Consider the following 11,157-nt stretch of genomic DNA (forward strand, 5'->3'; position numbering starts at 1 on the left):
TACAAACAGGGTTACTGCAATAGCCCTCTAATAACTCTATAATCCAGTTTTCTCTGTCAGACTTGCTTTCTGCAAAGTGTGGAATGGAATCTTTTTTTTTTTTTTTTTTTTTTTTTGGACTGAACAGCAAAACACTGTTGTTGAAACTCCATGAGCGCCACCTACTGGTCGCAGAGAGTGGCCATGATGTTTTGCCATTTCTTATTATAGGGCCAGAAACACACACACACACACACACACACACACACACACACACATGGTTACTGTACTTACACCATAAACAAAAATAATAATAAATGACTATCCTCCCACGTATTTTCTTTTGACACTTATCTTTAATATATTTTTTAAGGATTTGCCAAGCACAATGAGGGACACTGAATCAATTGACACATAACATTAATTGATATGACTTTCACATAAAAAATGTGCTTTAAAATATTAGTTAAATAAATGTGGAATATAACCAGATTTGAAATGTTTTAGACATTTTACAAAATGCAAACCCACACTGCCCCCCTCAGGCCACTAATAAAACTAAACTCTTTGATGGCTCTGACACCATGGGCCCTATTTTAATGATCTGAAACGCAAGTATCAAGGGCGAAACGCAAGTAACTTTGTTGGCGGGTCTTGGGCGCTGTTGCTATTATGCGGGATAAATGCGCCCGACGCAAATCTAAAATGGGTTGGTCTGAAGTAGTTTCATTATTCATAGGTGTGGTTTGGCCCAATCAGAGCGACATCTCACATTCCCTTTAAGAGCAGGCGCGCTTGTTCCATGGCGGATTGCTAATATAAGGGCGGATTTGCCAGACGCACGCCAGGAGTGGTTCACAGCCGAGGAGACTGACGTTCTCGTCAGGGCCGTAAAACACAGAGAAGTGACATTGGGGATGAGAGAAACCCACCCAAATTAGCTTCTTTTAAACAGGCGTATATTAATTTAGGTAAATGTGTAAGCTAGATTTATGCCTATTTTTCACATCTTCATGGACACAACAATGATTTCCCTCGTGTGTTAATATTTTTCCTTGTAATAATTGATGAATTTAATAAAAAATGATTTGCAAAAATGAAAACTGCTGCTTCTGTGTAGATGAGAGAATCAAAGGGTATGCGCGTTGTGCACACGCTACATTGATTATGGCCAAGCATGCACCCTTAAAATAGCATATGAATAACATGTGCATCGCGCCTTTAGACTAGGTTATTCCTGGTCAGTGGCGGAATTTTTTTCTATACCTGAAAAATAGCACCAAGGAACGTTTGCGCCGAAACACGCCTCCTGAGACGCCCCCGGGAGCGCAAGTTCATTCCCAAGTTTACCGGCGTGCGTCTGTGGAGGGAAAAGTCTGCTGTGCGCGGGTGCAAAATAGGAATGATACATGCGTCGGTGTACAAAGTCAATTGCGCTGGGTGCAAGATAGGGCCCAATGAGTCTCTTTCAGACATAATAACAGATCATGGACAAGTAAAAAATATATATTGCCATACTATAAAACGTAACTATCCATACAGTGACAAAATTTACATGTAAAAGACACATATTTGTTTTGACACATTTATTTTAAATGGCATAGCACTGATTTAGCATCATTTGAACATCATTTGAGAGGTCATGTGGGGTGCATTTACCAACATAATAAAGGAAAGCAAATACAAAAAATTAAAACAGCTCTTTGTGCTTCATTCTGAGAAATGCAGTAAATGTGAAACTTCCTCATCCATCAGAGAGTCTAAATAAAGACTGCCGCTGTCAATCAAGCTTTTGCAGACATTGCAACCAATGTCACCACAAACTCACCACATGAACATTTACACGGACCAACCTCTTTCTTCTGTCTCATATGCACACAAGCACTAAACTGAATGGAAACATTTGTGGTTAAGATGGCTATCTTTTTAACTGGAAACAAAGACCTTTCCTCAGAGAAAGACACAGACCGTGCACTTCAGTAAAACTCCTTTGAAGAGCAACTCTGATGCTTTGAATATTTAAATTTGATTTGATTTCAATTAGATTTTAACTGTTCAAAATAATTACTAGCTTTAGAAGAAAAGCAGACCTAACATGCACCAGTTAGAAGAAAAATAAGAGGAAAAACAAGAATATATCTTACTACCGAGAAGCAACTTAAGTGGACATTTCTCTTTTAACTTTAAAATCATAAGATTAGATAGTTTTAAAATAAGATAGACAGTTTGCCTGTTTACTTGTTGCTAACTGTTATCCAAACATGCTAATCTACTCAGCAAGTGCAGAATGCTTCATCCGCCACGGATTATGTTTTGGGAGATTTTAATCAGGCTAACTATAAAACTGAGTCAGAAAAAAGCTGCAATCATTGCGTTTAAGAGAAATATAAGTACCTTAAGCTAAACACCACTTCATACATGAAACCCACTTCTACATCCTGTTATTTAGGTCATTATGCGTGTCCACAAAGACTGTGTTAATAGAGGAAAACAACATTGTACTGCAATGAGGACCAGAGTAACAACAGTAAGAGTAACAGCTCATGACAATAAACAAATTATCAATGTGTGACAAATGTGTTAAAGTGTCCAGTCACTTTTTATATTAAGTGTCTTTAATTATGTACTTACATTAAAAAGTTAGGTAAAATGTTTATTGTCTTATTTTTGTATTAAAAACACTTTTGCTTTTGTTGAGGTGGGATTCGGGTAAGTTTAGGGATAGGTTTCATGGCATGGTTAGATTTCAGGGGGCAGGGAAGGATCAACGGTGTAATTGTAGATGTAATTATAGATATTAATTACAGCTACATGCAGCTATTTTTTTGTAAATATAAGTACGATGTTAAAACATGTATGTAAATAGTAAGACCATTGTATCAAATCATTAATTTAAATATTAGTACATAGTAGTTAAAGACACTTAATATAAAGTGGGACCAAGTATCCAAGTATGGAATATCTTTTACTTTCAGATGTAATGGTAGAAAGTCCTCAACCTTGAATCATTACATGTGATGTTAAATGATAATGAAACCTGCAACCTTTATCATATTTGGAATGTTTCAGAAAGCCCCTCAGTTCTATTTTAGTTCTACTCCGTTTCTGTTCTGACCTGAGCATATGTGCTGAAGTCAGAACACTGTACTCGCTTTGTCTTGCGTTGTTTTTGTCTCCTGGTTATCACGTCTAAAGATGCATAACACACCTCTTCCTCCTCAACCTGGAATGAAAGGAATGAAATTGCTGTCTGAAACTTGCATATATTATATTTAAATGTCTATAATGAACGTGCATGTTTGCATTGTTCATACCTCAATTGTATTTCCACTTTTCAAATGGTCTTTTTGATCTGTCGCAGCATCTACAGTCGATTGTTTAAATTAGAACATCACATACATAATGGTTTAGTTATGCAATGGTTGTTACACTTCAATTTATACATTACTATTAAATTTTGTTTGCAGGCTTTGCTTATCCAAAGTTTATCTGTATATTAAATTAAAACTGTGGCAATGCAAAAGAAGAGTGTGCAATAATGAATGATACCTGTAGTTTTCCTCTGACAGAGGCAGTACAGACAGATAGAGGAGAGGAGAACACACACCGGACACACACTGAACAGCAGCGTCCAGCAGAGAACACAGTCTAGAGGAAGTGTGGAGGTGATGTTCGAGGGTCCAGAACACAAAGTTACTTTCTCTATATAAAATAAACATAAATAAATCAATGAATGTTGGCTTTATATACAGTCATGAGGTGTAAAGGGTTCAGAACAAGTAGCCACTTGCTAAATATGAAATAAACACAAATGTATCAATGAATGTTAGTAAAAATATATTTTTGTCCTGTTCATCTTGCTTCTTCAGTGAGAAAGTTCTTCAGAATCACACAAGCAATGAAATAATAATAACTAGCAGAAAGGTTTTCTTACCAGCAAAAGAAAGACGAGTTGTTCGGTTTCCATAATGGTATACTTCAGATGGGAAGTCGCCATATTTTTCACCTTTATTTACCTTACGCTCTACTTCTGCACAGTAATACAGTCCCAGATCAGAGGCACTGATGTTAGTAATATGTAGATCATGAGAATTACTGGAGCGATTGTGGATTAAGTTGAAACGCTGAAATGCATCTAGATACCATTTTTTAAAATCTATTTCGAGAGAGGGTTGATCTTCATGAGAGCAGTTTCTAATCCATATAAAGCGGAAACCAATAGTTACAGAGCGATCACAGTAGAGAGTGATGTTGTCTCCTGGTCTGACTTTCATCTCCACTTTTGCTCCATAGATTCTGTTCTGAATGAACACCAAAACACCTGTAAAAGTGCAAAATAACTTAATAAAGCACTAACATTTGAAGTGTACTACCATACAAAAATATTCACAGTAATATAAGCATTTACATTAAAAAAAACCTCTACAAACAGCTGAATACTTTCTCAAAAACATTTTTTTCTTACACATAAACACGATGAAAGCATTTCTTGGCCTCTCCATCTCTGTGAGTGACTGTGAATAACTGACACTATGAGGGTCTTACAGACGGCAGCTCTCATCTGATTGGTTCACGTCAATGGAAAATCTTTTCTAAAATGTCTCGCGTCACAGGGGGTTGTCATTAAATTAGGTTATCATGTGTACGTACAAAGAGTAAGAGCGGTATTAACCAATCATTGATTACCCCATGGAGTTTTTTTGCTCTGATTGGTTCACAAAAATGGAAATAATCATCAAACAGATATGAAGAGAGGGCAAAACTTTTGTTTGTCTGATAGATATGATAGATGTGTTTAGCACCAAATAATTTTGATTCAGACATGCAGGTAATCATCTTCACTTGAGAAATGTTGTGCTTTCAATTGGTCAAGTTTTTTTTTAATCGAAGTGATGTTCTCTGTTATATTGTAGTCGGTTCAAGCCAGCAACGTGTAAACATGTCAAAACAGGAAACCACAGCTCTTATATACAGAACACTTACAGCATTCGCCTCACATTTGCTGCTGTGACATGTCGTCAAACTCAAACTTCACACCTCTTGATCACTGGTCACCAAGCACAAATGTTTCCATTAGCCTTTCTGTGGTTTTGTGTGTTTGTTAGAGTGCACATATTTGCATGAAGGAAGTTTGCTCAGCTTGTCTATACTTTGGTTATACTGACACTAACAGCTGTCCATTGAGATGAACTCAGCTGCATTATATTCTAAAACAGAAACAGTAACACATGTGAAGATCAATGCATCATATGATAAATCATCTGCACAATACACAAAAGTGTGTGATGCTTTTTATAAAAAAACATTAAAGTTGGCATGAAACAGAAGTTGCGATCATCTTCCCTATTGTGATAAATTTCCAAGTGAAAAATCTTCTCGAACAAGAATATAGGAAATGTCATAATGTAATGTAAATGTAATTCAGCTTTCTGTGATGGGTAGGGTTAGTGTGGAATAGAAAATACAGTTTGTACAGTATTAACAGTGGTGTAATGTACCAAACTAATTATACTTCTCTACAGTAATCAATTAAAATACAGATTCTCCCAAAAAACATTTCTGTCAACTTTCACTATTACTCCACTACATTTCCTAAATAAAATGTATACTTTTACTCCGAAACATTTCCCCGAAGAATGTTCGTTACTTACTACAAAATAAAGTCGGAAGAACACAGACTGCAAGCAGACATGTGCAAACAAGAGCTCGCACAACCGCAGTTGATTCATTTCAGAGTTGATTTCAGATTTGCTAGAGTGGCTGAGAAGAGTCTGCTGTCATTATACAGTACGAGATTGGCCTCGAGAAGCAAAATAAAGCTCACTGACGCCTCGTGGAGTTTGTTTTGACACATGAGGCTGCGCGCTGCACAGAGCGGGACACTTCAAAAACTGATTTAAAACATAGACAACAAAACGGTATTATACAGTACACTACAGTACATGTTTTCATATCAATATAAAGTAATTAATTTGTTGACTAGATGCTGCATTAGTGGAGAACAGCAGTATGTTTGCCGTCGAGGCTGAGAGGATGTAAACATTAGTAGCCTACCTCAAGCGTTTAAAACAACGCAACAAAAACACACACAAGTGTTTAATGTCACGTTTATAACCATTTGCATTAGTTTACATCCATTTGTTCACTTTTATGCATTCGTTATCCAGCGAAGTGACATATATTTAAAGCTAGTGACATGAGAAAGCGCACTGTATCTTCATGCACCCGAGAGAAACATAAATCAGAAATGCATTCGATTTCAGTTCTCCTTTTTATCATCACTGTAACACGTTTTGATTAGATAATCATCAAGTGTTCTAAAATAGAAGCAAATAAAGTGTGAGAGTATACATACAATACACATATGTGTCTAATTTCAATGCTTTGGCCTTTGTGTAGATATTTAAAAATGGCCATCCATAAGCATGACTTTTTGGATTTACATGAAATGGTAACACTTTACAATAAGAGTTCATTTGTAACATTAACTAAGGTTAGTATTTTTCATTGTTAATTTCAACATTTACTAATACATTTTAACATTTTAAAGTTGTATCTCTTAACATTAGTTAATGCATTATGAATGAACATGAATGATCAAGGAATAATGAATATATAAAAAATGTGTTTTTTTGTTTTTTTTTATAAAGTTCAGCACTTTTTTATATGTTATGTTTATTTTCAATCAGTATCCATTTTACAAACTATTGGTTGATTAATCGGTTAACGGCCAGTGTGGTCCAAACTAGTTATTGTTATCGGTAAAATCCACTACCTGTCGACCTCTAGCGGCAGCACCTGCTACTCCGGTGAAAAACAAAGTTTGTGATGAAGATGAACACCTGCGGCCATATTTGCAAGAAATGCTTTCTTGTGTTGGAACCAAAGAGTTTTCGAACCGGATGAAGTGGCTCTTATGCTTACTCAAAGATACTGTACACAAAAAAACTCATTATCCAACCCCAAGAAACAAAAATAAAATAAAATGGAAGGAACAGAGTTAAAACCGAACACGATCTTGCTGCTCAAACTGTGTATATAACCATACAGAAGAATAATTTTGCAGCTTAATATTAACAAAACCAAAGAAATGTGTTGTGGGGCTAATAAATACACGCATGCTTTTTAAGCCTTTGTTTCTTAATGGAGAGGAAGTTGAGCAGGTGGATCTTTTAAATACCTGGGTACAGCGACTGACTCCCAATTTACATGTGATAAGCATTCAGACAGTGTGTTCAAAAAGGCTTACCATGTCTAGGCTAACTGAGGAAATGAACGAGTTTAATTTATAAATTTTAGATTATGGCAGATTCTTTGCATCCCCTGTATAGTTCATTTCATCTGGTAGACGGTATAAAGTACCTTTGAAGAAAAAGGCCAAGTATAAGAAGACCTTTATTCCAACAGCCATTGATATTTTAAACAGGAACATAAGATTCATTTTTGTTTTATTTTAAATTATTTATTGTTTGTTGAGCCTTTGTCGAAAGACATTTTTCTACCCCTGTTTTTGCTCCTTTTGTATTTTGCATTTACTTGTACTTTTAGTTTCAATACTTGAATACATTTACAGTTTTTTTCAACTGCTTACACACATTTTCAGAACCTTGCCTCTTTTTTTCAAAAACTTTACACACAAATCCAAGAATTGCACACACAAAATGCAAAATGCCTCACATCTGTTGCGCAATGAGGCACTGCAATCAAAATATCACAAACACATCTCAAAAGCTAACATTTTAGTCCAGTCATTTTATGAAAAAAGGTTGAACAAATTGCAACAGAAGCAAACTCAACTTATTTTGTATTCTCAATATGTCCTGAGTAAGGAAAAAAAAGTCCCGAAGAATCCCATTAGGGGAAAGTTTAGAAAAAGACCCAAATATAGCCTATTCATACGCCTATTCATTCTTTTTCTCACGTGAGGGTAAAAAGGGTAAAAAGTTTAACCTTTAGATATCACCATGAAAATTACTGAGTTGATTACTTACATCAAGACAAACAAAAAATGTATTACAAGTTTTTTGAAATGGTTTGTTAACATGGACAAACGGTGCATAATCTAATTACGTATGTGCTAATTTGCATAAATACCACAACAGATCTAAACATTTAAACAACAAATCTTGTTGACATATAACAGTAAAATACTTAATATTAAGGTCTGAATGGAACCCATTTAGGCTACCCATGAGCATTAATACATAGAGGCAGGAATAAGTACTTTAGAAACCAGCCTTTATTAATGTTTAAGAGATGAGGTTTGGGGCTGGGTCCGTGGGACTGTTTCAGGGGGACGAGTCTTAGGGAAGAACAGAAGACAATGGTAAGGAGAATGCAGAAGACAAAAGGTAGGCAAAATAAAAAGTGAATCCCCAGAAACAGTCCCACAGACCCAGACCCAAACCCCATATCTGCAATAATAATTAATAAAGGCTGGTTTAAAGTACTTCTTCCTGCCTATATGTATTAATGCTCATGGGTAGCCTAAATGGGTTCCATCCAGACCTTAACATTAAGTATTTTACTGTTATATGTCAACAAGATTCAACAAGACATTTTCACCTGCCTAGACCCAATGTTTAGACCTGTTGTGGTATTTATGCAAATGAGCATATACGTAATTAGATTATGCACCGTTTGTCCATGTTAACAAACAATTTCAAAAAACTTGTAATACATTTTTTGTTTGTCTTGATGTAAGTAATCAACTCAGTAATTTTCATGGTGATATCTAAAGGTTAAAATTTTTACCCTATTCACGTAAGAAAAAGAATGAATAGGTGTATGAACAGGCTATATTTGGGTCTTTTTCGAAACTTTCCCCTAATGGGATTCTTCGGGACTTTTTTTTCCTTACTCAGGACATATTGAGGATACAAAATCAGTTGAGTTTGCTTCTGTTGCAATTTGTTCAAAGTTGACCCCCATTTTGGCTTAAAATGACTCGACTATTTGTCTTATGTTGCAAACACCTTTGCCATAATATAATATTTTGGATATATCATATACACACAGTTATTCAAAACCTAAAGCTCTTCTTTGATGAACTTCTATGTACATTTCAGTACGAGATTGAAAGTAATTGGCAGAGAGATGTTAAAAAATATACGGTAAACACGAAAGCAAGTTTGAAACCAAACTATTCATTTTTTACTGTAAGTGTTTGTGGTTGTGAATACAGTATTACACAGTCCGAAAAACATATAACTTGACCTTGGGCCTATTTATAGGCCCATCAAAAGCCATGAATGGTTGGTTAAGTAAAGCAATGAGTGTGTGCACATGTGAAGAGTTAGTGTGAGGCACTGATGAATTAGTGTAGCATTTTGATAGGTTGTGTTTGAAAAAGGAAATCAAGATACACTGTAAAAAAGAATACATTGATTTTATTAATATCTAATTAATAAAAATGAGGCAACAGATTACAAGCAATATTATTAATTAAATTTAACAAATTAGAATTGAGTAATAATTAATCAAATGAATTCCTTAAAAGGTAACCATTTAAAATGAGTAAAATGTACAAAATATCTTTTATTGCCAACATTGAAGACACCTGGTGTTAACAAGCAGAATCACTGAAGGAGAAAACCATAATTAAAGTTACCATTGTGGAGATCAGTGTGTGTTTTAGTTGGGCTCTTGACCTTAAAGGAGAAGTTCACTTTTAAAATGAAAATTCTGTCATCATATACTCACCCTCATGTTGTTTCAAAGCTGTATGAATTTCTTTCTTCTGCTGAACAGAAAGGAAGATATTTAGAAGAATATCAGTAACCAGACAGTTTTTGGGTCCCAATGACTTCCATAGTATATTTTTTTCCTACTATGGAAGTCATTGGGACCCAAAAACTGTCTGGTTACTGATATTCTTCTAAATATCTTCCTTTCTGTTCAGCATAAGAAAGAAATTCATACAGCTTTGAAACAACATGAGGGTGAGTATATGATGACAGAATTTTCATTTTAAAAGTGAACTTCTCCTTTAAATTATTAACTTTAAGTTTTGTTCAGCTGCTGTACATGAGTTATAACAGCCAGATGAACAAAGAGAAAAGGTGATCTGATGGTGTTGGTTGTGATTTAACATAATCATTATTTCACAATCATTAGACCTGAATCACTGAACCTCATATAGAGTCCAATTTATGAGTTAAGTTAACTTTATTAACTACAGCAGTATAATATTTTTAGCCTTTTCAATGAAATCCAAATGATCAAATCAATAATAAAAAAATAAAAAAAATAAATAAAAATATATGTTTTTTTTTTTTTTAGGCACAAACACACATCAAGATTTTGCGTATGAATCTCAGCAATGGTGACAAACAGATCACCTATGAACATAAGCTCATTATTTATTCATGCAGCAATGCATGATGGGAGCCATGAATGAGTTTTGATTGGTGGAACCCAGAATGCACTGCAACATGCTTTATTATTGTCTCCATTGTTGAGAATCACAGGCTGATTATTGATGTCTGTGTGTCTCCTGTTTATGTCAGAGAAACTTTTTAGAAATTATTTGCCTTACATTGTAAAAGTTAAAAAATATTATGCCGTACAAGGCCAGTACTGTTATAATTAATTAAGTAAACCTAACTCATAAATTGGACTCTATATGAGGTTCAGTGATTCAGGTCAAATGATTGTGAATTAATGATTATGTTAAATCACCTTTTCTCTTTGTTCATCTGGCTGTTATAACTCATGTACAGCAGCCAAACAAAACTTAAAGTTAATAATTTAATGGTCAAGAGCCCAACTAAAACACACACTTATCTCCACAATGGTGACTTTAATTATGGTTTTCTCCTTCAGTGATTCTGCTTGTTAACACCAGGTGTCTTCAATGTTGGCAATAAAATATATTTTGTAAATTTTACTCATTTTAAATGGTTACCTTTTAAGGAATTCATTTGATTAATTATTACTCAATTCTAATTTGTTAAATTTAATTAATAATATTGCTTGTAATCTGTTGCCTCATTTTTATTAATTAGATATCAATAAAATCAATGTATTCTTTTTTACAGTGTACTTCTAGTTAGATTTTTGTGTGTTACATAGAGAATTGTGTGTTGTAGTTTGCAGAAAGAGTGTGTGTGTGTGTGTGTGTGTGTGTGTGTGTGTGTGTGTGTGTGTGTGTGTGTGTGTGTGTGTGTGTGTGTGTGT

The 11,157-nt window shown here is 34.7% G+C and overlaps 1 protein-coding gene across 1 annotated transcript; it reads right to left on the reverse strand.

Annotated features, from left to right (window-relative positions):
* Positions 1-324: 324 nt before the first annotated feature.
* Positions 325-4,485, reverse strand: LOC307151952 (uncharacterized protein). The gene is made up of 5 exons (XM_079860217.1): positions 4,445-4,485; positions 3,914-4,300; positions 3,529-3,681; positions 3,294-3,343; positions 325-3,202 (listed from the first exon to the last, which is right to left on the reverse strand). The coding sequence occupies exons 1-5, from the start codon at positions 4,479-4,481 to the stop codon at positions 3,074-3,076; spliced, it is 756 nt and encodes a 251-aa protein (XP_079716343.1). The 5' UTR covers positions 4,482-4,485; the 3' UTR covers positions 325-3,073.
* Positions 4,486-11,157: the final 6,672 nt, after the last annotated feature.

The sequence above is a fragment of the Squalius cephalus genome, assembly GCF_949319135.1.
Source record: "Squalius cephalus genome assembly, chromosome: 2".
NCBI classification, from domain to species: domain Eukaryota; kingdom Metazoa; phylum Chordata; class Actinopteri; order Cypriniformes; family Leuciscidae; genus Squalius; species Squalius cephalus.

Excerpts from the sequence above, each read along its gene's own strand:
- LOC307151952 (XM_079860217.1), bottom strand. The coding sequence starts at position 4,481 with ATGGAGAGGCCAAGAAATGCTTTCATCGTGTTTATGT. Across the intron at positions 4,301-4,444 it reads TGCTTTCATCGTGTTTATGT|GTGTTTTGGTGTTCATTCAG; the intron begins GTAAGAAAAAAA and ends GCACTTTTACAG. Across the intron at positions 3,203-3,293 it reads AAAGTGGAAATACAATTGAG|GTTGAGGAGGAAGAGGTGTG; the intron begins GTATGAACAATG and ends CTTTCATTCCAG.